This window comes from Alexandromys fortis, unplaced genomic scaffold, assembly GCF_014885135.2.
Source record: "Alexandromys fortis isolate MF-2015 unplaced genomic scaffold, M_Fortis_MF-2015_v1.1 scaffold_51, whole genome shotgun sequence".
Taxonomy (NCBI): domain Eukaryota; kingdom Metazoa; phylum Chordata; class Mammalia; order Rodentia; family Cricetidae; genus Alexandromys; species Alexandromys fortis.
Genome location: NW_026067925.1, coordinates 2,548,402 through 2,574,618, shown reverse-complemented (window position 1 = coordinate 2,574,618; position 26,217 = coordinate 2,548,402). Strand labels below are relative to the sequence as shown.

Below are 26,217 nucleotides of genomic sequence, written 5' to 3'. Positions count from 1 at the left end.
CTGTTCAGGTTATGTTCAAATTAAAGTGTTTATCAAGATAACTTCAGCAACATAAAGTTACTGTATATAACTTGAGTGGCATAATGTTCAATTGATGATGTTTGAAATGTAAGACATTTTTTTGGTACCTCTGTCTATATCACAAAATATGCAGGGTTGGAGAAGATTAAAAAAGAAGCTATCAAATTTAGGAGCTGTGGAGATGGCTCAGGTGGTCAAATCCTTGCCATTAAACCAAATCAGGGCCCATCAACTGCCATGTGGAGACAATGGATCATTAGGCTTCCTGGCTAGACAATTCAGCCAATGGGCAAGATCTTGATTCAGTTAGAGATCCTGTCTGAAAAATGGTGGTGGAGAAGCAATTGAATAAGACATCTAACATCTAACTCTGGCCTTGTCACACATGAACACATGCATTCCCATACATGTACACAAATCCATGAGCACATAAGAAAATCAATGATAATTCTAATTTAGTTGTTTGTAAGTATCATGAAACAGGGACATTTGGGAAACACGTTTCAGTAAAAGGCTGATAAAAAGATTTCTGAGAGGTGAGAATGAAAGAGAATCAATATGGCCTCCGAAAGACTCCGTGTTATGTAAGGTTCCTGCTCTTGTGAATTAAGATGCTCACTTGACCTATGTGCTTTTTTATGGCTTCTTTTATCTCCTTGTTCCTCAGGCTATAGATGATGGGATTGAAGAAGGGGGATAGAACAGCAAAGGCCAGAGCAATGGCAGTGTCCCAGAACAAGGAGTAGGTAGCAGAGAAGCGAAGATACATGAGAGCCACACTGCCAAAGAAGAGCAAAAAGACCGTCAGGTGGGAGACACACGTGGAAAATGCTTTGCGGCGGCCTTCAGCTGAACGGATGCGCAGAATCACAGCCACAATACCAACATAGGACATGACAATGAACATGACTGCTGTAATGATCTCAACCGCGTGGATAATATCTACCACCTGGATCATGACAATGGTGTGGGTGTCTGTGCAGGCTAGGCGCAACACCGGGAGGAAGTCACAGAAGATGTGCTCAAGGTGATTTGAGCCACAGAAAGGCAGCGTAGCAATCCAGGCAATCTCAGGGAGGGGTGTGAGAAAGCCACAGACACAGCAACCTAGGATCAGTTGGGCACACATTCTAGGAGTCATGATAGTAGGATAATGAAGAGGGCTGCAGATGGCCAGGTAGCGATCGAAGGCCATAGCTGTCAAGAGACAAACCTCACTGATGCCTGTAGAGTGGAAGAAATACATCTGCAGGACACAACCATTCAGAGTAATACTCCTCCGCTCACTAAGCAGGCTAGAGAGCATCTTTGGGATGGTAGCTGTGGTGTACCAAATCTCCAGGAAGGAAAGGGCGCTGATAAAGAAGTACATGGGTGTGTGGAGGTGCGTATTTCTCTGGACCACTGTGATGATAACCAGGTTTCCGACAATAATGAAAGCATAGATGAAGAGCAGTGGGATGAAGCAGATGACAGAATCACCCCAGGAGCAAGGGAAAGCAGAAAAAATGAACTCCTGAGCAGTGGTCCAGTTAGAGAACTCCATCTCCAAGTAAGAAGTGCAAGTGTCAGCAATTCCTAGTGCTCTCAAACTCTTTAGAAAGTGTGTATTATATTCCGAGGGGACACACGCTTACCAAGCGCCAGCCTTTCAGAAGTCACCTGCACTGTGCCTGTAGATGAAGAGAAATGAAGAAAGAAATCATAAGCATTCCACACTGGCTTTCAACTAACCTTGTCATAAGGGAAAAAATAGAAAACCAAACCTATATTTATACCTAGTAATTCCAAAGTCCTAGCACTGCTCATAATCAGTGAGTGGGCTGTCAAAGCTTAGATTCCCAGTACCCTCAATGAAAGTTTTATTTAGGAGGTCCGAGATAGAGCCTGAAGATTTGCAGGTAATGTTTATCCACTGGTCAGTAAAATATATTTTAAAACCATCATGAAGAGGATTTGAAGAAACAGGAATAAAAATGATGATCATTCCTGAATTCCAACCTTACTGATTCCCTAACATTTTTTTCTGAGACAAGGTTTCTCTGTGTAACAGTGCTAGCTGTCCTGGAAATAGCTCTTGAAGACCAGGCTTGCCTTGAACTCACATAGACACACCTGCCTCTGGCTCTTGAGTGCTGGGATTAAAGGTGTGTACCATCACTGCCTGGCCTCCATCAAATCTTTACCTCTCAACTCAGTTCATCTGATTCTAAACACATGGTCTGAAATGATTTTTCTTTTATTGAAAATAGATTTTTTTTCACACAGTATATTCTGATTATAGTTTTCCCTCCCCCCACTCCTCTTAGTTCCTCCTCACTTCCTCTGCCACCCAGATCCACACTTTTTGTTTCTTGTTAGAAAACTACTAACAGGTGTCTAAGGGATAATAATAAAGACATCACAGGGGATTTCTACCCATCTTCTGCCCATTCTTCTAATTAGCTTACCTCCTCTTCCTATTATATACTTAAAATGATTCCGAGGATGAACTATAATGGTGTTTTGTGCTGTTGTTTGTTCTTTAAAGGATATACCACTCTTCCTCCTCCATCACTCTTCATCTCCTTTAAAAGAGAGACTTGAAAGTGTTTTGTTCAATAAATGTCAAAATCACATGGTTAGTGAATTTAATATGAATGTATGAGCTGTAAGTGTAGGCTTGCCCTCACAATCTTGTGGGGCGCAGTGGGAAAGGAGAGCTGTAGAGTGCTAGGGATTCTAGAACACAGCACAGGACAGGGCATTGTCTCCAGCTAATTATTTGCTCTTCTCTCACAATGTTTTGTTTCACCTTCTCTCCTGATTTATTTTTCTTTTAGGATGAAATAGGTTCACCTGGAGGACAATGCTTCTCTCTTTAAACTATTTTTTTCTTTTTTATAAAGCTTGCTTCCCAATGCCTTGGATAATTTTCTCTGATTGTCCCAATCTCTTCAAATAAATTATCTACCTTCATCTTTTCGGATTTGCTTCCGCTCACCTCCAAAGGCCAGGAATGCAACGTTCAGTAGCCGTCTGCCTGTCAAGACTATCCTACTAATGTTTCCCTTCCTGGATATTCCATTTTTATTTCCCAAGTATATAGATAGCTCAATATTCTATTCTTATTTTATTCTTCTCATCTCTATTCCATTCCACACAGAAGAGTCATTTTATCTCAACATTTTATTTATTCGAGATTCCTAACTTCCATTGACCTTTGTTCTCTTTAATTACCAATTCTTTATAAATCCCTGTTCTGAATCTCTCTCTTGGCTCCACATTGACCCTCCCCCCCAGAAGCTTTACCTTCACCCAGCTTTTAGTACCACCTATTGTGTCCTGAGATCTTCCCTCGTGAAAACCACATGTTGAGTTTCTAACCCCCAGGATCTCAGAGTATGTTTGTATTTTCACACACAGCATCTAAGAAAGTAATAGAGCTTAAATAAGGTGACTAGGCTTGATCCTACTGACTGGTGTTTCTGTGAGAAAAAAATTGGGACGTTTTCAGTGGAAAGACTGAGGAAGACTCTGGTAATGATGGGCATTTTTTGTTTTAACCAAGCATGCAGGCCTTCGAAGAAAGCAACCATATCAAAACCTCGAATTGAGCCTTCACTCTCAGACTAGTGGGAAGTTAAATTTCTCTGTTAAGGATACTCCAAGCTGGTACATGACTTCAGTATCAGCATTTAATAAGGTTCCTCGCTAACTTTCTTATTTTCGTTCACACTTAGTTTGACAGTCACGCTCACTTTGTAGCTATCTTTCCATTGGTTTCCAAATCCCATCAATTGTCAAGTTATGCTTAATTTTTCTTATTGTATTAAAAATCTCCTTTAGTTTCCCTATCAATGAACTCTCAATTATGTGATTAAGTCCCATCAAACTTCTCTTGTTTGCATACAAAAGCTATCATTTTCCTTTATGTATACTGAAAGTAGTTATTTTCTGCAGAAATAAAAGTTGTTTTATCTCCTGTTGCTATAGGAACTTGCTACTTAACACATTCAATTTAGAGAAGGGAATATTATTTTATTCATATAACTTCTATTTTCTAGTTGCTAAATATCTGGAAGAGGAGTCACATTTTCCAGAAATATCCTGTTCTTATTTCCTTTCAATTCTGCTTCCTTTTGCTAACCGAGTTGATTTATTTCTTGTAGCTTTTACATTGCTGTTCACTCCATTACTTGTGATATATGTGTATGTATATGGTAGGGGAAAGTGGCTTATTCTGTTATGTGTGTTTATACACACACATGTCATATATATATATGTACATTATTTAAAATATTTCTAAGTTTTCTTGATTTTCTTTTTCAAAATTTAAGTCTTGATGTTTTCAACTGTAGCCAGCAAGTCTTGTAACTATGACTCTCAGAACCTGGTTCTAAAATTTGAATCTCACACTTGCTCAAGAAAGTAAATTCTAAGTAGACCCAGACCTTTCTGTAATCTCTAAGTTCACGCTATTAAGGCACAGAAAGCATGAGGAACCCTGAACCAAAAGCAGCAATATTTATGTTTAGCCATTGAATTCTGTTCCTTCTCCAAATTTTGGTAGTGGTGAGTCTAGAGCAATTGCCAACGACATTAACTTCCAAAACCCGACTGGAAAACACATATAATTGTGGGGACATTCCTGAAACATTTCAGAAATCCATCTTTGTGCCTATCTATGTTAAATTTAAAGGGGTCCTTTGTATAGAGAAATCTACTAATCCAAACCTTTATATGTTGCATTGGCACTTTCATATCTCTTAAAAGCCATCCCACCAAAGGCCACTCACAGTGTCTACAGACCTGGAGGCATTGTCCGTTACTATCGTGAGTGTGTTGTTTTTTCCTCTATATTTCTCTCATCACCCTTCAAATAGCTAATCCACTAACCTTGTTGCTGCTGGTGTTTAAGGTCAGAATAATCATGAACGAAGACTCTATCTTTGCTCCATTGATGTGTGGGTGCCACAGGAGAACTAACTTCCTTCCCTAGGATTCCACCCTGAGACCTCATTTTAAACTCAGTTTCTCTCATCAGTCAGTGATATAATAGATCTAATTCTCTTCATGGGTCGTCTCCCTTTTTCTCCCCCTGTTTTCTTTCTTAAAGATGAGTAAAATGATTGCCTCTCTTGGGAATTGTCAATAAATGACTCAACATTAGTAGAAAAACAATCATCCCCATAATGGCTTCAGTTGGGAAAAGCAGCTCAGCTTAGTAATTAGGAGAATCCCAGGTCCAAGGATCTCCAGCTCATTTCAAATGGGCCTGGGAGTTCCTGACATGGGAATCAATGCACTCTTTCCTTTTTATTATTATTATTATTATTATTATTATTATTATTATTATTATTATCTCTCCTTTCTGTGCCTCTGTAATGGTGTCAATGCTTTAGTGAATCAAAATGAGAAAGATCTAAGACTCAGATTTGAGTGTTGTTGGTACAGTAAAGAAGGGGAGAGCCGTGGAACAAGGAAGCGAGGAAGGAGACTTGGTTACTTCTGCCTTTTCCTAGGCCAGTCATCTTAGTTTAGAAAAATCGTTTGGTCATTTGAATATTCCACTTACTTGCTGCTTATTGGAATTTAGGATGATAGTGTTGATTGATTGATTTTCTTTTGCTTTACAACCTTTGTGCATCAAAGTCAGGACCTCTCAATGGAGATAAATGACAGGCAAGGAAGGTTCTCAAAGACTAAAGCCAATTAATAATGAAATATAATGACTTTTCAAGACTGTTTAAATTATAGTCTAAACTGTCACAAAATCAACTGAATTTGTTCTCCTCTTAAATATCTGCTACCCTGTGATGCTATAAGGCCTTCTTTTAAAAAACCTTCATGCCGGGCGATGGTGGCGCACGCCTTTAATCCCAGCACTCGGGAGGCAGAGGCCGGCGGATCTCTGTGAGTTCGAGACCAGCCTGGTCTACAGAGCTAGTGCCAGGACAGGCTCCAAAGCCACAGAGAAACCCTGTCTCGAAAAACCAAAAATAAATAAATAAATAAATAAATAAATAAATAAAATAAAATAAAAAAATAAAAACCTTCATTCTCATATGGAAAACTAAAATTGAAACATATGTATGAATTTTAGGAAAACAAATTACATTTTTTTTCTTTAAGTAGTATGTCAAAACAGAAGTGAGGGTGAGAAAGATTTTTTTTCTGAAATTCATGTATTCAGACTGATAACTTTAAATTAATGTTAATATTCTGTTGGAAGTGCACAATTTAACCTGTTTTATATTTGTATTTACTTGACTCCTAAATGACAAATGATTTTTATTTTTTATTTTAACAAAACATACGTCTAAATCATTTCAAAGAAAATGTGACTAGGAGACAAATAGTTACCCCCAAAGCTCCATGATATTCCTCATTACACCTCAGTGATAAGACCTGATGTGGATTCCCCTCTGCATGGTGTGAATATGTTTTATCACCATTGGTTAATAAAGAAGCTGCTTTTGGTCAATGGCTTAACAGAACATAGCCAGGCTGGAAAAGATATATAAAAAGAATAGGCAGAATCAGTGAATAGCCATGTAGCCACCAGAGAGAGAGAGACACAAACTGCCAGCCGGAAACTTGCTAGTAGACCATGAGCCTCATGGTAAAACATAAAATAATAGGAATGGGTTAATTTAAGATTTAAGAGCTATCTAAAAGAATGCTTAAGCTATTGGCCAAACAGTATTGCAAATAGTATAGTTTCTGTGTGATTTCTTTTCTTTTTTAGAGTTCAGGTGATCAGGAAACAAACTAGTAGCCTCACCCAACAAATATCCCTTCAAAAAAAGGGAAAAGAATACTACAATTAAAAACTTCCAGTTCCATTACCACTGTTTGATTAAGCAGGTATCCAACAGTATCTGCTACAACCTTTCCCATCATTAACCATTATTCTTAAAGTAAAATTTAAATTTAAGACTATAATATTTTTCATATTTCATATGATTTCTGAGATTTTGAAAGCAAATAGTCTATTTACTTCAAGAAAATGTTGTTAAAAACACATAGTATTACATTATAAGATGATTAATTATGTATTTAAATATTGGTGGTCTCCCATTTACACATAATTACACATCTAAAAAATTCATTAGTTGCATTTTAAATTTGCTGAAAAATAAATAAATTACAATATTTAACATATATACATTTTAATATATCATGCATACACCATTCTTTTAGATTTTCAAACATTGTGAGATTAATGAAATATATAGAACTCCTTTCCCCCTCCAGATTACTACTTTAATAAGAGATCTTTTATATTTTGAGAAAAAAAAAGACTTGAAAAATCAGGCTCCTCAGAAAGGTATCAATAGTATCCTCTATAGTAAAAATATATAAAGACTATTACACCATATTTAAAAGGACACCTTTCACAGACCAAGTCCCACTCACATAGTTACATTGCTACATTTTTGCTGAAAAGTCCCCCAGGGTACTCATGCGGAATAATACACATTGCTTTAATTAAAAGTTGCTCTCAGCTGCTACAACTTAGTAAGATTTCCTTTGCATACAGGAAAACAGCCATGGCTGATTTAAAAAAAAAAAGCATGCTACATTATTGGCATAAAGATGCAACAAAATAAAAACCAAAACGGTGTCAAAACTAAAAACAAAACTTTCAGAATAAAATTGAACAAAAAACAGATTTAATATTAACATATTAATTACAAATATTAAATAAATGACAGAATAAAATTCACATCAAAGAAAATGAAAGTGGAGCCAGGTCTGGGACCATACGAATGAATAAACACAGTAAAGGCAAGGGGAGAAATATTGATAATGTGCAGAAGTTAACAAGGAAGATCTAGGATTTCTCATTTTCCATCTTGTGATTGTTTTTTCCATTCTTTTTCAATTATCCTCCTTCCCCTGCTTTTCAGTACGGAATCCACTTTGTTGTATCTGGGTCAGCTTCTTCTCAACGTACCAAAGGCCATTTACTTCTGACTTTAAAGGCTTCAGAGAAGATCCAGCTGTGCTTCTTAGAACCGAAGTCACTTTTGCTCGTTTCCTTATGCATGATAATGTTTAGAGGCTACTGCAATAGAAACAATAGGAGGAGGAAGAAAAAGAAGAGAGGAGACTACAGAAAGAGGAAGAATAACACAGGCTGGATGTAAGGTTGAGAGTAAAGCAGCTACCATGGGTAATTTCAACTAGGAAACAATATGTAGAAGCCTAAGATTGTCCAATAACTCCTCAATAGCCAAATAGGAGAAAAATCCATCTAAAGTTATGAGACAGGAAGATGCCTACAGCCTATTGAGAGCCTATTCATTTCAAGGTTATGAATTTATAATTTTTATACAAATGTGAAGAACTGAACCCTATATTTTAATGTATCAGAATTCTCTTTTAGTTATGCTACGCCTTTACCTCACCAATGATCAAATCAATAGGTTCCACAAAATGCAGATATCAGATTTAAACTTGTCACTCTACAAGTCCTACTGACAGCTTTACATTCATGTGTCAGTTATAAAACTGTTTAAGCAGTCAATGTTTAATCAAGAATGGTAAATATTTTTATAATTTTTTCTGTAATATATTGACTTCTTGAAATTTATCTTGAAGCATTGTTCAAGATTACAATTATTACTAGATTTATAAGACCACGATATGGAGAAAACCTGTAACATTTCAAGTTAGAGTAAATTTATAGCATATCAGTATAATATCTCATAACTAAGCTATAACAAACACTGTATAGATACACATATCTAAGTATAAAATTCCAGGTTTTGTAAATATGTGCTATGAAGTAAAATATGTACAATATTAAATATAATACAAAATTATGTATTTTTCAACATCAAAGGGAAAGATACAAAATATTTTAGAATGATGAATGTAGTACATGCATTTATTCAGTCTCAGTTTACTCATATTGACTTTCTATATAATCCAATTTCTTTTTATAGTGATTGACACAATGCCAAACATAATCTATAATTTCCTGCTGATGAAACACATCACAGAGATACATGTGTCTTAAACAATTAGAACACTAATGGAAAGGAGAACAAGTTGAAAGGAAAATGTCTATAGTTTGGACACAAGGAAGGTTTCTTTCTCCAAAACCTGTTCAAAGGCTTTGGACTAACGACTCAACAACAGAGAGGGTTATTATGCACTGTGATGTGAGTCTATAAAGACTTCAAGGTTATTGTGAAGATAATAGTGTAGATAACAGTAGCCAAGAGACTGAGTCAAAAAGATAATGCATGTGAATGTTCTTCATAGTTGTAACCTAACCATTCTGGAGTATGTATATATGTTTATATGTATATTACATACATATATATGTATTATTTATGGGATATTTATATTAATTTGGAAAAAAATTAAAAATTATTAATTTTACAATCTCTGTAAATTCTCAGAAGATACAATTTATGTGTCCATCCATTAGCTCATTTTAAAAAAAGTGTTTGATCACCGGGTAATGGTGGCACATGCTTTTAATCCCAGCACTCAGGAGGCAGAGGCAGGTGGAGCTCTGTGAGTTCGAGGCCAGCCTGGTCTACAAGAGCTAGTTCCAGGACAGGCTCCAAAGCTACAAAGAAACCCTGTCTTGGAAAAAAAAAAAGAAAATCAATTGCATAATCTTTTAAATTACAGTAATTCTTTGGGATCATTTTTTGGGGGGGAGGGAATCATCTTGTTTAGCTTAAAAAGGCATAAGCTAAAATTACATACCTGATTCATTGATCATCTTTTGTGGGCAAAAGAGTTTTTTAATTGCATCTTTCATGTCCTTATTTCTCAGGCTATATGTAATAGGATTGAAAAAGGGAGCAAATACAGAAAATGTAAGAGCAATAGTGTTATCCCAGAATGGTATATAAGTGGCAGAGAATCGAAGATACATAAGGACCACACTGCCAAAAAACAACAGGAAGACAGCAATGTGGGTGGCACAGGTAGAAAAGGCCTTCTTACGTACCTCTGTTGAAGGATGCTCAGGATAACAATAATAATTCTTACATAAGAAAGGAAAATAATCAGACTTGTTATCAGAATAGCGAGAGCATGAATCATATCTTTAACCAGGATCACAGAGGCATATGTACAGGCTACCTTCAACAAAGGGGTGAAATCACAGAAGATCTGATAGATTTGATTGGGACCACAAAAGGGTAGCGTAGAAATCCACACAATCTCAGGTAGAAGGATGAGGAAGCCAAATATACAAGAACCAGGAGTAAGCTGAGCGCACAGCCTCGGTGTGATGATGTTAGGTTAGCAGAGTGGGTTGCAGATAGCAACATACCTGTCAATAGCCATACGGTGAGAAGTGTCCCTTCAGTGTTTCCAAGTGAGTGGAAGAAGTATATTTGTAAAAGGCAGCCAACGAAGGAGTTGGTCTTGTGCTCACTGATCAGATTGGAGAGCATCTTAGGGATGGTAGCTGTTGAGTACCACATCTCAAGAAATAAGATGCTTATTAAATTATACATGGGATTGTGAAGATGGGTGTCCAGCCTTACATCAAAGAAGATCATCAGGTTTCCTGCCAAAATAAATATGTAGATTAAAGGTAAAGAAAAAAGTACAGGAGGCCACCAGTCTGGAGCTGGGGGAAACCAGAAATACAAATACAGTCACTGTTGATAGATTTCCCATTCTCCATATCTCCATGAGTGACCTGTGGATGAGGGAAAGGCCATGTTCAACTAACATTGAAGAAGTTAAAGCAGCACAAATGTAAATATTGAGGCTTGGGGATAGATGGTTAAGTTGGTAAAATGTTTGTCAACCAAGCATGAGGACTTGAATTCAGGTCCACAGCATCCATGTGAAAATACTCGCTGTGGATACCCATGTATTCCCAGTGCTGGGAGGTTAGCACAGCAGGATCCCAGAAGCTTTCCCATCAACCAACTAGTAAAATCACTAAACTTCAGGTTCAATGGGAGTACCTTGTCCCAAAAAAGAAGGTGGAAAATATTGGAAGAGAATACCTAACATTGACCTCTAGCCTCCACCTGCGTATGTACACACGCATGTGCCCAATTTATGCACACACATGCAAACATTTACACACTTATATATACCAATACACAAATTTAAATGCTTCTTTCTTTGGGTTATATTTCTAATTTGATACTCTGAGATTAAAAAAAAGTAATAACCTGCCTATATTTCTAAGTTTGCTTTTGGGTGAGCATACTGTAATGTTTAATGGAGTTGATTTATGTCAAACATACAGAGCCTCAATTTTATTCACTATTAACTGGATACTGGGTAGCTTACATAATTTCTCTGAGCCTTACATTTTTCACTGTGCATGAAAACTACTTGTGTTGAAGAATGTTAGTCAAATGAGTTAACTTATAAAAGAACCTATTATTGATATCAGTATTATTTATTTGCTTTATAGACTAGCTGCCTAAAAGAATTATGTTAACCATAGCTTCTGTAGATAGTGCTCCTTCCCCTTCTTTGATCATTGTTTAGGTAGGCTTTACATATCCCTGTTAAAATAATAGTAAATACAATAGAAATCACAGTCCTCATGTTATGATTGTACTTTTGAATCAGGTATAGTAGCCTACTACTCTTTGAAGGGTTTTGTTATTAATTTCCACTAAACCATCATTCCTGTGTTTTCTAGATAGAAATCACTGCTTAAATCACTGTTCTATACTTGTATGTGTTGAAAGTCATGTTCATTGCTCATTCTGTATGTCTGCAGGGACACTGGAGTCTTGATCCTTCAAGTCTGGTAAATACACATTTTCTGTTAAAAAAAAGTACTCTCCCATAGTTTTCCATTATCCCAAATCTCTATCTTTTCACCTATCTATATACTATCCTCTATTTTTACTTTCTAATATTTCACTGTGGCAGATTCAAATTTCACTATGATATGCTCTAGAACTTTGGTGACTTTTTAGCTTTTTTTCTAGGATACCTCTTTGCTCATGCTCACTTACCTGGCTAACTTTGATCTATCCTCAAGTTTCAATTCAGCTCTTATCTCTCATGAGAAGGCTACTGACTGTTGTTACACACACACAAACACTTATACATACACTTACACACACACAGTAACAGACACTCACATACACATTCATACACACACACACACACACATCTTAGTTTACCTTGACTTAGTTTATCTTTACTCCAGATAGTCTCTATCATCATTCTGACACTATCAATGAATGAACTTTGTATTATTGTTTTTAATGTCACTAGATTCTATTAGGGTACAATTTACCCTTGACAGATGCTGGACACGTGAAAATAGCTTCTTTTGTAATGAAAACATTTTAATTGGACTTCAAAATGCAATTATAACCAAAGAAATCTGTAAAGGAGGCAGGCGGGAAGGGAAAGTGCCCTCATTTACACTCATGAAGCTGAGCACAGGACGAATAACTAACTGCTATTTCCTGCTATTTCCCATTCAATTCTACAGAGCCTACAGCTCCGAAGACGAAATTCTCATAAGCTCAAACCAAGTTTCAAATTCCACACCTCTAAAAGTTCTCAGTATTTGAACCCTCAGCGTTCTGTTACTGAGTATCTCATTTCAAGTAAGAAATGAATACACTCCTTTGACTTCAGGAGCCCCACACTCACCTCTGTCAAGTCGGGCTTTTTTTCACTCTATCCCTGGACCTCTCTGTATCTCTTCCTTCAATATTTCTACAAAGTTCTTATAAGCACCCTTGAAACATCCTGAAGGGAATGGGAACTCCACTGAGGTTCTATTTCCTCAATAATAGAAAGAAAACACTTCTCTCCTGGGGTCAATTGGCAGAAGATCACGCTCTGTGCTTTCTATTTATTAGATCCTCAGGTAATGGAGAGCCAGTGCCCAGTGGGATGAATTCTTACAGATTCTTCTGACAGTTGTCACTCCCTTTCTTACCAGTTTTAGGATTGAAAAAGCCATTCTATATTTAGATATGGCACTAGGAGTTGCTCTGCCAAAAAAAAAAAAAAAGGCCATAGAAGGATGCTGTCATTGTTACATTTTTTTTAATAAAGAAAGAGTAATTGGCGCAGTATTGAAGATGATTTTCTGACAAATGTCATCATAAATTAATGAATAGAATACAGAAAATTTTCTATTAAAAATTTATCAGTCAGTATTCAAAGAAGAAAGTGAAAACAACACATTTTTTTTCTTCTCAAAGGTTGTAGTAGGTATGTCTAAATTTGTCCAATTGATCTGCTGAACTCTTAATAGTTCTTATTTTTCACTGCAAAATGCATCAGTGGCTGGTCTCCTTTTACCCTATTGTATAGTGTCTTCCTATTTATTTTCTTCTTTTACTTCTTTGCGTTTCCCCATTCCTAAAGAGAAAACAGCACCAACAAAAGATGGCTACATTGAATTGCCATCAAATTTGAATTGATTTTGTGCATCAAAGAATGATCATCATACAACATTTTCTAATATAATGACTATTTTGCCATTCAGAAGCAAATTCAATGAAGTTTAATTGTGTGTGGTACGAGGAGTAACATGTAAAAATAATTGGAAAGCAGAGAAGAACTAGAGGATCAGGTAAATGGCTCTGAAATAAAAAGGAGAAAATGAATGCATTTTGTAAGGAAATAGCAATTTATCAAAGGGGAGGAAGATTCAATTCAAGTATAATACTGTTATAAGTAGGTAGTGACAGCTACAAAACAATAGAGCATATTTATCTTTCAGTACTACTTTCAAAATGAAGAAACAAAGAGAAGAAACCAGCTTATAATTCATGAAAGTTTAGGAGTAAACATGAACACGATTCAGCAAAGATCTTCTGCTTGTCCATTTAATTGGTGACTTGGTTATAGTTTTCAAGGGTTAGTTCATGATCATCACAGCAGGGAGCCGATAGGCATGACACTGGAGCAGTAACTGATAGCTTTACATTTTGATCCACAGGCAGCAGAAAAAGGAGAGAAAAAGACTGGGATTGAAACCCCAAAAACTCACCCCCAGTGACCCACCCCCTCCAACAAGACCACACCCCCTCCAATAAGACCACACTTCCTTCAACAAGGTGACACCTCTTAATACATGGGCATGCCTCCAAATCTTTTCTCAAGTGGTCCAGTAACTGGGGCCCAAGCATGCAAACATATGAGCCTATGGGGGCCATTCTCATTCAAACCATCACACCTGCATTTCATATTTCTAGTGTTTATATATTGTTCTTTAAGAATATATCTTTAAGAAACTATCTCTACCCCTTCATGAGGTGGATCTCTTAGTAAGCAGATTTGTCCTGAAAATGTACATTGGGATGTCAGCTCAGTATGTGTAGTATTGGCTTTGTTAACAACTGAGCTCTGTACTATAGCTTTCCTATGGCTACTTAGTGGTAATTAAAGACTTTAGGTACATTATACAATGTGGAGGAGCTGGAACAAACTGTAACCTTGGGGTAGATATACTCATGTGACTCAGGCAGGTATTTTGCAGATGGCAGTGAGTAAGAAGCACATAGGGTATCTACATTTTAATTGAGGAACAATTTAAATGTTTTTTAGAATAGAAATAGTCTGTTTTATGAGAAACAATTTAATTTCAGTTTCTAAATATCCTTCTTTCCAGCAATCTAACTAATGATCATATACTATACTTGGATTGTCAAAATTAATGATATTAAAGCATGAGGTGGTATTGTAGAAGATTGAAGATTACTCTGTGTGTGTGTGTGCATTGAATAACAAAAGGAAGAAAATATGAGAGAAACAGAAGATGAGGGAGGGAATATATAATTCTGATTGCAAAATATAAAGATGAAATTAAGTGACCCAGTTGCCCATAGTAAAATGAAAACCGGTCCCAGAGTCTAGGAAGGAGATGCCTGCTGTGATAACTTGCAAGTTTCAAATGTCTTAGCATCCTGGGAGCTACTGGATACCTCAGCACTTCTCTAATGTGTGTTTCAACTTCTTCTCAGACTTTTAATCTCAATAAATCCAGTGGACAGGTCAACTGTGAAATGGGAAATCCCACTTGAACTTTGATTTCGTTTTAACCACCCAGAGTTCCTCAACAGACCATTATATCTCAATCTCTGATTATCCCTTTCATAATAAAAGTGTAGTTTTCCATCTAGGATCTCTTCCGTTTTCTCTTGTAACATCTAGCAGATGCTCCTTCCTCACTTAGGTCTCACTTGCATTTGTACCTGAGGAAATGATGGCAATCACTTGAGAAAACTCACCCTCAAGGAATGAGAATATTTTGTTTGACTTTATCTGTTGTAACATTGCCGATGTTTTTCAAGTGAATGTCTTTGATTATTAGTGTACTATATAATAGAGAGAATTAAATAATGGTTTTGGTGTTTTGTCCAAAAGAACTAGTATTACTTTTCCATTTCTTGAAAAAATAGGATTTTTGACATTTCAGGCTGTTTAAACTCCATCTCTTCTATGATAGGTTCTTTTTCTTTAGTTACTATTGTTACATATATGTGAATAATTATGCAAAACCTGATGAATTTGTTTAGTGTGGCTTGTGTGCAAAAAATTAAATATGTGAATTTTAAATGTATCAATTATACCTTGATAAAGCTGTTAAGACCCCAAATCATCCACAATGTTAAAAACTCCATCTCAAATATACTAATGCAATTTTAAATATTTAACTCTTTATTATCTTTGAAAATTTTCAATACTTAGTAATCCTAACTTCATGTTAATTGAATTTCGGGGTGAAATAAAATTTTAATACACGAGTATTAATTGATTTATTAATAAAGGAATCTACATTTGAATTGTAGAAAGCAATCTAATCCATATATTATGAAAATAATGCATCTCACAGGCAGTTCTATTATCTATCTATCTATCTACCTTTATTTTTTTTTGTAAATATGTCAAGATCATTTTGAACAAAAAAGTCTAATTAAGTTGGATGAATTTAACGAAAATTTTCAAAGGGAATGAAGATAGAATTTTTCCTGGCCTTTGAGAACTAATAGGAACAAAAATGATAGAAATTTTAGCCACATATAAGATTCCTAAATATATGCTTTTAAAATATTTATATTATAGCATTACTTAAAACATAAGAAACCACTGAACCATTTTCAATGACAAATAGTAGCAGCTAACACTTGCTTTTAACATAATTCCAAAATGGCTTTGAATAGCTCACTTAATTTTAAATTAATATATGAGATCACAATAAAAAAACCTACTTTAAAGTTACAAACATTGAAAATAAGAATAAAAAAAACTGACTAATCATTTTTAAATATGCAGTACCATTTTAGTATAAACTTTGACATCTATAGATATTATTCTAAGTGCTTTATTTTACAATCTGTGTTTGTTATTAATGCATATATAATATACATAATAGTTTTGTATAAAGTTCGTGTTTACAAAACAATGTTTTGTTTGTTTATTTCACCCTTCATTGTAATCTAGACAAGTAGTTGCTATCTAAATTAGATATGTTCAAACAGAATAAATACAGAAAGATCCACAACAAAGATATAAAGAATATCAATGTACCAATGAAAGAATTAGGTGCTAACTTTATGGTTTAATAGGTTGGAGTTAAATCTGGAGAAAGAGGCATTTATGAGGAGATTAACTTGTAGATGTAGACAGCATCCTTTGAGAACAGAGAAGCTTCTTAATTGCAATCTTCATGTCCTTATTTCTCAGACTATAGATGATAGGGTTGAAAAAGGGAGCAAGAACTGCAAACATCAGTGCAATGGCTGTGTCCAAAATTGGTGGAAAAGTAGCTGAGAACCGCAGGTACATGAGGGAGACACTGCCATAAAACATCAGAAAGACACCAAGATGGGCAGCACAAGTAGAGAAGGCCTTCTGGCGCCCTTCGCCAGAGGGAATCCTCAGGATCACAGTGATGATTCTGATGTAAGAGATGGCAATCACCAAGACAGAGAAGATGATGGCCACAGCATGCACCACATCCTCTACCAGAATCATGGAGGTGTCCGTACAGGCCAAGCGCAACACAGGTTCAAAGTCACAGAAGATCTGATGAATTTGGTTGGGACCACAGAAAGGCAGTGTGGATATCCATGCAATCTCTGGGAGCAACACAAGAAAACCAAAGATGCAGGAGCCAGCAGAGAGCTGAGCACAGAGCCTGGGGGTCATGATGGTTGGGTACCGGAGAGGATTACAGATAGCAACATACCTGTCTATAGCCATTGTGGTCAACAAAATACCCTCCGAATTTCCCAGTGAGTGGAAAAAGTACATCTGCAAGAGGCAGCCAATCATGGAGATTGTCCTCTGTTTGCTGATGAGGTTAGAGAGCATTTTGGGAATCGTTGCAGTCGTATACCAGATCTCCAGAAATGAGAAGATGCTGATGAAATTATACATGGGGTTGTGAAGACGAGCATCCATCCTGACTGCAAAAAACACAATGAGATTCCCAGTAACAATGAATATGTAAATGAAGAACAAAGGGATGAAGAAGAGGACACCACCATCTTCAAACTTGGGAAAGCCAGAAAAGAGGAATTCTGTCACTGAAGTGGTCTTGTTACTTCTCATTATAGTTTCAGCAAAGTTTATCTTCACGAGTAAAATTACACAGCTCAATTCCTAGATGAAAGGTAAAAAGTCACACTTATTGGTTCATTCAAAAACTAAATGGAAATCAAAATTTAGAAAAATCATTTATTTCTCTCTCTTCTTGGATTAAGAAATAGATATCCACTTGGTACCAATGCTGTCTCTCAGATATCTATGCATTTGTTTCTTCCAGTAGTGAAGAAGAAACTATCTTCATAAAATGTATGTCCTACTGAAGAATACGAACAGAAAGTAAAATGTGGACACAGCTATTGGTAGAACATTTTACTATCATGCCCAAGGCCCTGTATTCAATTCTTAGTACCACAAAACAAAAAAAAATATGAAAATAACACATCAAAAATCTAAGGTTTGCTGAAAGTGATGGTGCATCCCAGCAGTCAGAAGGCAGAAGCAGGTGGGTCTCTGTGAGATCAAGGCCAGCCTGGTCTAGAAAGAGGATTCTAGGACAATTTGGGCTACACAGAGGAACCTTGTCTCAAAAAACCAAAATAGGCAAAATTTGTAAGGTGCGTTAACTAAAATAAAGTAGGATAATGTGAGTGTGCTAAAATGACTTTTATATTAATTTCAATATCACATATCAAAGAGCATTCTCAGAAGCATCTTCAAAGTTGATTAGATAAAGTATTTGATTCTCATTTGATTATCTTACTGCCCATATAACCAATGTGGAGATACTTTCTGCTTTGTGCTGAGTGTTTCATGTTCTCAGAGTTTTACTTTCACCATCCCATAAAAGCAGCTTTGTGTGTGACTCGAGAAATGGGTTGGGTTTTCGGGCACAGCATGAATGTGAAATGTATGCAGGAAACTGTTTCTAGAAGCAGACAAATCTAGTCAACAGAAACCACGGAGCCTAGAAAGAAGTGTTCAGAGAAATGTGGCAGATTTCAATACGGACCCTAAAGTATCAGTCTATGAGAGACTACCCAAATCTCCCTATTCAGACTCTGAATCCTGAAAAAAGAACATGTGTGGGTTAGATGATCAAAGCTAAATGTGGGTTTCTAGACTAACTAGAAAGTGGAAGTGGCTAGAGGATTGAGGTGTACTCTCTAGAAACAATGCCCAGAAATGCATGCAGTGCACTGGGATACTGTCCATATAGTTCAGGTGCTGCTCTGGCAGACAAATTAGCCATCAAAGAGATGTATTTATAACTCAGAGGAAATATGAAAATGAACCAGGTGGGTGATTCTTACACATTTGATTTGTGGGTATCTTGGTCATCAGACCAGTCAGTCCTTCCATAGTTTAAGAGGCCACCCCACCTCACTCCATCTGCACACAGAAACCTATATTCTCGGAGAACCTGCGGATGTTCTCTGGGCTCCATGTAGTGATCATTAATTTCTTTGTTAGCTTGGCTGAATTTAGAATCACCAGGGAAACAAACCTCTGTTGTGTCTATAAGGGCATTTCTAAAAATGTTTAACTGAAGAGGGAATGCTTACCCTGAATGTAGATGACACTATCTCATGGTCTGGGATCCTGAACTGAACACAAGGAGAAGGTGAATTGAGAATTCATCTCTCTTTGCTTCTTGATTGTAGATACAATGCAGCTGGTCAACCCACACTTCTGCAGTCATGACTTCCTACCATGATGGATTGTGCTCTCAAACTTGAGCAAAAATAAACAATTCTTGCTCAAAAATAAAATCTCATATGTCTATCTAGAACATTTCTTTATGCTGGATGCATATTTTCTCCCACCAAGGAATAAAATAAGCTTTCCCCAATCAACAGTTCTAAAAATCATTCCAGAAAATAATTTAAAGCTTTGAATAGCACTAGACACAAATTTTGAACACCCAAATGAGAAAAGAACATGTGAGGGGCTAATAAAAAACATATGGCATAACTAGAGATTGGGCAAAAACATATCAACAACAGTGTCAGAAATCATCAGTTAAAATGCCAATATTATGCAATTCCAAAATGACTACTGAATAAATTTTTTCAAAACACCTGATAATACTAAGCCTGGGAGGAGCATGGAATGACCAGGTCTCATGCTCTGCTGGTGGAACTGTCAAAAATTCCAGCCCCTATAGAAGCAACTTGCTATAACATTACACATATGTTTAATTATTGATCCAGAAACTCATTTCAACCCAATAGAAATGAAAATTTGTGTTTACACCCAAACTTGCAACAAAATAGTTACAACAACCTTGCTTATAAAACTGGAAGCAACTATCTAAATGACCGCTGATTGACAGCTGTAAAAACTGGTACATTATTGTTAGGAGTTATCATTTAGCAATAAAAATGAGTGAACTGTTGTTACACACAACAGCACGAATTAAGGTCAGATGTAGAGAAAGAAATCAAAGGATTCATGACGCTTATTTTTTTTATGTGACATTTTCGAGAAGGGAAAACACAATAATAGAAACATAAGCTTTCAAGGGTACAACAAGATGAGGTTGGGGTTTCAGTTTTAAAGAACACACTTAGAGAATTTGGGGACAGGTTGTCAGTAGTGACCTTGTCTTCTATCTTGATTCTCCACACTGCATTTATCTTATCCGTACCATTGGATGAACTCCACATCTGCAGTGATCCCTCCGACCCTCAACTTCCATTTAACACAAATGAAAGGGAACAATTGGCTTTTTCCAATTACAGCCTTTTGTTCATATAATTTCAATGAATGACTAAGGGCTTTGTTGTCAATATTTTCAGCTACAGTGGACAGCTTGTACCACCCAAATGAGGTCTTGGCAGTTTGGGGCAGTTATCAGGGTAATAAAGAGGCATGATGTCAGGTGACAATGGTAGAAACGATGAAGCTCTTCCAGTGTACCATTAAGAGATACAAGGTGGTATATAGCACATTGTGGCCATTTTATCATTTCCAAGACTCTTAGAGTCGATCTGGAACTTTGCCAGTGGATCTTCACATAAGAAGATTCTGCAGAACATGTCTCTAACCATACTAGTGTATGTGGATAAGTTGTAACAGAAGCAAAGGGTATTCTTAAAGGATGGAAGCAACTTGTTCATGTAAATATTTTGTTCTGAGTGATATCTCTGCTGACTTTACCTGATAGATTAAGCCAAAGAAATAAGGTGCTAAAAATCAGGACATTTTTGTCTGGAAGTTGAGAGATTGTGGATGTCCTGGATGAAGCAATCTCAGCTCTTTACTTCATCCACACACTTCACCTGGCTCACCAGTCCCTGTGCTTACCCAGGGAAAATCTATGACCAAATTATGGACTCTTGCTGCTGAAAACCATAAGGATTCTGATATGCCTGCCACTCTTCATGGGTTTGAAGATGGTTACAAGATCCCACCAGTATCTATCCACATATCTGTATGTTCAAAGCCAAGGGCAAATGTGTGTTAAGTTAGCATTATTCTGTCCCCAAGGCTGACTGGAGATCCAAAGTAAAATTAAAATATCTAATGGAAATAGAAGAAAAAAGTAAACTGTTTTTTTGAAACAAGTTCTTGCTATCCAGTTCAGTATGACCTGGAATTCATTTTGTAGCTTAGGCTGGCCTACAGCTCCTTCCTCAGCCACCTGAAGCCCACTTCAAAAGGGCTGAAATTGTACTTCCTAAGGTACTTTAAAAAAAATTATTCTTATCACCACTGGCATCAAAAGAAAGAGAAAACAAACAATATTCTTAGTTCTCTTGTCAACCTCAGGCCTTGCCCTGGCCTGACCATAGTGAGTCCCTATAATCCTGTGCCCTATAGTTCTTTACTGGTATTCAGTTCATTATTGCTACCAATGTATATCATCAATGCATTGTCTATGTATACCACTCTACCCCAGGCTTGGTAATTGCTGCAGTCCCCACCATCTTAGTGTAGTGCATGGAAAAGGTGCTGGTCTCAGCTCTCCTCGTGATCACTCATGAGACTGTTGTTAGGCCCAGGACTGGCATATTTCAATCCCCTCTTTGTGGATAAGACAATTAGCTCTTAGATTAGAGTAGATAGAAATCAGCTCTGTTCCTGTGAAGCATTCTGTTACTTATACAGATGCTCAGAGGAAAGAGAGGCTTCTGTGCTGACAGGGGAAACACAACCAAGGGAAAGTGTAGAGACTTAGATAGCCTCAGCTGCAGAGCAAGCTGGTGTGTGGCTGATCACACACTGATGGACTGCCACCATCAGAAGTTGTCAAAGCATCAGGCAATGCTGTGACTTTTTCTTGTGTGCTGATTTTAATCAGAAAACTCTGATGGTGTCATAACAGAAGGAAACGGCATAGTGGTAAAAAAAAAGTAGTAAGTATTATGATACACCACATAAAGCAATATCAGTGATTTCTGTTCCACGTATGTCTTTCTTCCCCAAGATGAATCCTAATCCCCAATATGACTCAGTTAGTGGAAGGAAGACTAGCTCAGTGACTTTCTCCTTTTACCTGCTTAGAAGTCTTCTCTTAATGACAGACGCCCCACCTATATCTCAGAAACAGAGTGAATTACTCTCTTACCTCCACCTGAGGCAATGAGGTCTCTTCCCTTCCTTGAATTTACTTGGTTAAAATCTATGTATCAAATAAGATTGTTATGCCTATTACTAAAGCCTTTTTAGTGAGATTTATCTACTGCAGTATTTCCCTTTAGTAATTAAGGAATTAAATCTGAATTCCCCATGGATTTAATTAATGGAAAGCTCCTTTCATATTTTCTCATGAGTTTTTCTTAATGTTAGACATTACAAAGAGTTTCAATGAAGTATAGCTATTCATTGATATATATAATAAATATTGGAAATTATAATTTATATATTATTAAAATAAGTATTACTTGTATATTATAGTGAAATTATTTCTGTACTATAATTGTAGAACTATATTAGCAAGAATAGCTATCAGTAGAGTTGGGGACTAAAACTTTTAGTAGTTAAATGTTTCAAAAGTATATTTTTCAAATCCTACAGAGTTTTTTTGAATATATAATTTTTACTGAAATAAAGTTACTGACTCTAAAAAAAATACTTGGTAAATGTTTGCTTTGCTAAAATTTTTCCTTAATCTCCTATTCTAAGTAGATACCACTGCCTCCCATTGTAGTCCACACCTACATAAGTATCTTGAAAGTTCTAGTATAGAGTTCAGCAAAGCCTGAGAATGCCAGAGAACTTCAAAAGCAGCAAAATAAAACCTCTTTCCATATACAACATTCATGGATGGTGAATTGACATCTCTTCCCATCAAAGAATGAAATCTCCCCCTTTCCCTAAGGCCCCAAGACTTAAATTGGCCAGTGCAATGTAACAGGGTATCTGTGTGCCAGTTCTCAGACAAGTCCTCCAGAGACCTTGCACACTTATATACTGCTACCCTACCTAGTCACTGCATGAACAAACTCAACTATGTCATAAGTGAAAAATTACAGGTAGGATACTACCTTAGCAAACTGCAAGTAAACAACTGGTTGATGCAGAAAGCACAAATACAATGACCAAGGACTAGAAAAATCACCTGTTTGGTCTAGTCGAAGGATATGAAATTAAAAAACTTTTTTTTTAAGTCATTAATCTTTGAAGAGATTTTGTTCCATAGCAAACGATACCCAATTAGATCTCTTAAACCATTCTTTCTGTTGGGACTAATGAGTCCTTGCCTTCAGCTGCTCTTCCCTCCTAGAACCTTCTAATTAAAGTTACTAGAAGCTGTGCCTAGCTTAGAGGATCAGAAAACGGGATTTTCACCTGTTGGCCATTGACTGCGATGTATTTAAGCCTACATGGTGCTAATAAAGAGAGGCTTTGGTATCAGTGTTAAAAGGTCTGTGTGTCATTCTGTCTCTGCGTGTGTGTTCTCAACCTCCAGCCCCTTGCCCGAAGCTCACGAACTGGGGTTTAGCGCATAGAGCGCAGACAGGGGCCGCTGTGCATGGCGCCTTTCTACTTGCACTTTAAAAATAACACACGCTGTATGTTACTTTAAGTATATGCATGTATTAAGCATATATCTATAACATATAAGCATATATCTATATGTTAGCATTCTCATCACATCAGGGATAATATTTTTTACTTTTATTACTTCCTTATTTTTTAGAATTTATACATGTATAATATGATTATATTTACCTGATATCACCAAGCCCATCCATACGCACTCCTAGCTTCATGCAACTATTACCCTCTTCTTCCTCTTCCTCTTTCTTTTTTTTCATTCTTCTGCTTCCTCTTATTCTAATTATTCTTTTCCTTTCTCCTTCTTTTTTGACAACCGACTAAGTCAAATTACTGCTGACCCTAAAAGAGTCATGTGACATAAAAGAATATGTGGCTATGCATTGAAGCATGTTAAGCCTACCAATGAACAAATTGTCAACGGAAATGATCTTCCTTCTCTCAGGAGCTACCACTGTTCAATAGTTCCTTAGTAAAGGATGGGCCTAAAAGGACCTCCCTCATCTACTCAGGAGTTTGGGCTAGCTTGCTCTTGTTCTGGTCTTACACCGGCAAGCACAGCTTCTGGGAGTTCATTAGTGCAGAAGTCAGAAGAGAATACTTTATATAACACTCTTCCCTATTCTTTGGCCTTTTCATTCTTTTTGCCGCCTATTGCAAAAAGTCAGGAATGCTAACCTAAGTATATAATTTCTTTCTAAGTTTATTCATTACCGCCATAGGCATATCAGATTAAACCTAGTATCTGACATTAGACACTCATTATATTTACCCACTTTCATGTCATGACTCCTCCTGTGTCTCATCTACACACATCAGCACTTAATTCATAGCACTTGTAGCATGGTCTACAGAGTGAGTTCTAGACAGGCAGCACTATACAGAGAAATTCTGTCAAAAACAAAACAACAAAAAGTAGAAAAAACTGGAAAAAAACTAAGAACATGAAACTAACAATATGCATAGTAATTACACAAATGAATTATCTTTAAAAACATGCACAGAAAAAGATGTTTTGGAACATACACAAATAAACAAATGTTATCTCCCAGAGACACTGAACATCTTTTGAGGACAGAACAAATTCTTAATGTCATCCTTCATATCTTTGTTCCTCAGGCTAGAGTTTGTAGGACTGAAAAATGGGGGAAGACAGCAAACATCTGTGCAATGCCCCTTACCAGTAGAAGTTAGAAAGTGGCAGAGAAGCTCAGGCACATGAGAGCCACACTGTCAACAAAACAAGGAAGTAGTGGTATGGGCTGTACAGGAGGAGAAGCATCTTCCAACTTCTGTGTTATGAAAACTCTATACATATGGGAAGCCAGAATTAAGTCAGATAGATAGATAGAAAATGACAGTTGATAATCACTTTCTTTTGTGTATAATGTGTAAAAAATTACTTCTGTTACACAATGCCAGGTAAAAATGAGTCAGGAGAAGAAGTCGGGGCCAAAGGAATAAAGCTCACACCCCATGTTTCAAAGTCCAAGTTCTCTTCTGCGCTAGTCATTGCAACAGCTATGAGCACAGGACAATTCTGAAGCACTTGAGATAGATTAAATTCGGTAGAACTTCTTCAGAGCAATTCAAAAGACCATAGAGCTGTTAGAAGTGGAAGAATGCATGGGTTCCTTTCTGAAATCTGTCACTTTATGGTGACACCAGAGATCTCCCTGTAAGGCTTGGGAAAGAAAAACTTTCAAGGACAACCATTCCTTCTCCATAAACTCTGTGTTGATCAGAACATATAAGTAAGCCCATGGAGAGTTTGGGAAACTCCCTCATAGGATTTATAGAGGTACATGTAAAGGAATATGTTTTCCTTATTTTATTCTTTTATCTTTCATTATTTTCCTCTTTTTTAAAACTGGAATTGGACCCAATATGTATTCCCAAGAAGGTAATTGCAGAAGAACACCAAATGAACATCATATTATATTTTTCTTTTCCTATGAAGAAAAATATGAACAATAGGAATGAAATGTTAAGCCTTAAAAGAGACATCATAATCATGGGCAAAGAATAAAGTTTAAAATACATTTAAAATTTGGAAAAATGTAGTGCAGGAAGCGAAGAGAGAGCGAGGAGGGAAGATGCTGCTTTTTTAAAGAGAGAGACCATGCCCCAATGGATTGGTATCTCAGCGGCTATTGGCTGGAGGAGCCTAAGGACCTCCTGCAACACAACAGGATTCCATGAGCTCAGCCAAATGTTTGGCCATGGTTCTCTGCATCTGTTCTATTAGTTACTGGATAAAGGCTGTCTGATGATAATATGGGTAGTCACCAATCTGACTTCAGGAGATGACCAGTTTAGGGTATGTATTCACTATTGTTAGGAGTCTTATCTGGGGTCATCCTTGTAGATTCACATGAATTTCCCTTGCATCAGGTTTCTGCTTGACCCAGAAATGCACCCCCTTTCCATTGGTCTACTTGTGAGACCTCCCACAATGGTAGCAGGGTCATTTCCTAAAACTTGGACTGGCTCTTGGGAACCTATTCCTCATACTGGGTCTCCTTGTCCAATCTTAATATAACAGGAGGTGCTTGGTCCTACTTCAACTTGATTTGCCTTGCTTTGTTGATATCCATTGGAGGCTTGCCCCTTTCTGAACAGTAACAGAGGGAGGATGCTGGTGGTGGCAAAAGGGAGGTGAGGGGAGGAAATGGCAGGAAGGAAAGTGGAAAATTGTGGTTGTGATGTAAAATAAATAAATAATAAATG

General features: G+C 36.8%; 2 protein-coding genes and 1 pseudogene across 2 annotated transcripts; all 3 read right to left on the bottom strand.

Moving 5' to 3' along the window:
- Window positions 1-601: 601 nt before the first annotated feature.
- On the bottom strand, window positions 602-1,567 carry Or6k2 (olfactory receptor family 6 subfamily K member 2). The gene has a single exon (XM_050142800.1). The coding sequence runs from the start codon at window positions 1,565-1,567 to the stop codon at window positions 602-604; it is 966 nt and encodes a 321-aa protein (XP_049998757.1).
- A 50-nt stretch (window positions 1,568-1,617) lies between these two features.
- On the bottom strand, window positions 1,618-10,662 carry LOC126502041 (olfactory receptor 6K3-like; annotated as a pseudogene).
- A 5,937-nt stretch (window positions 10,663-16,599) lies between these two features.
- LOC126502166 (olfactory receptor 6K3-like) lies at window positions 16,600-17,547 on the bottom strand. Its single transcript, XM_050143006.1, has one exon. It carries the CDS (start codon window positions 17,545-17,547, stop codon window positions 16,600-16,602), a length of 948 nt encoding a protein of 315 aa, XP_049998963.1.
- Window positions 17,548-26,217: the final 8,670 nt, after the last annotated feature.

What these genes read in the sequence shown, in the direction of transcription:
- Or6k2 (XM_050142800.1), bottom strand. Translation starts at nt 1,567, where the DNA reads ATGGAGTTCTCTAACTGGACCACTGCTCAGGAGTTCATTTTTTCTGCT.
- LOC126502166 (XM_050143006.1), bottom strand. Translation starts at nt 17,547, where the DNA reads ATGAGAAGTAACAAGACCACTTCAGTGACAGAATTCCTCTTTTCTGGC.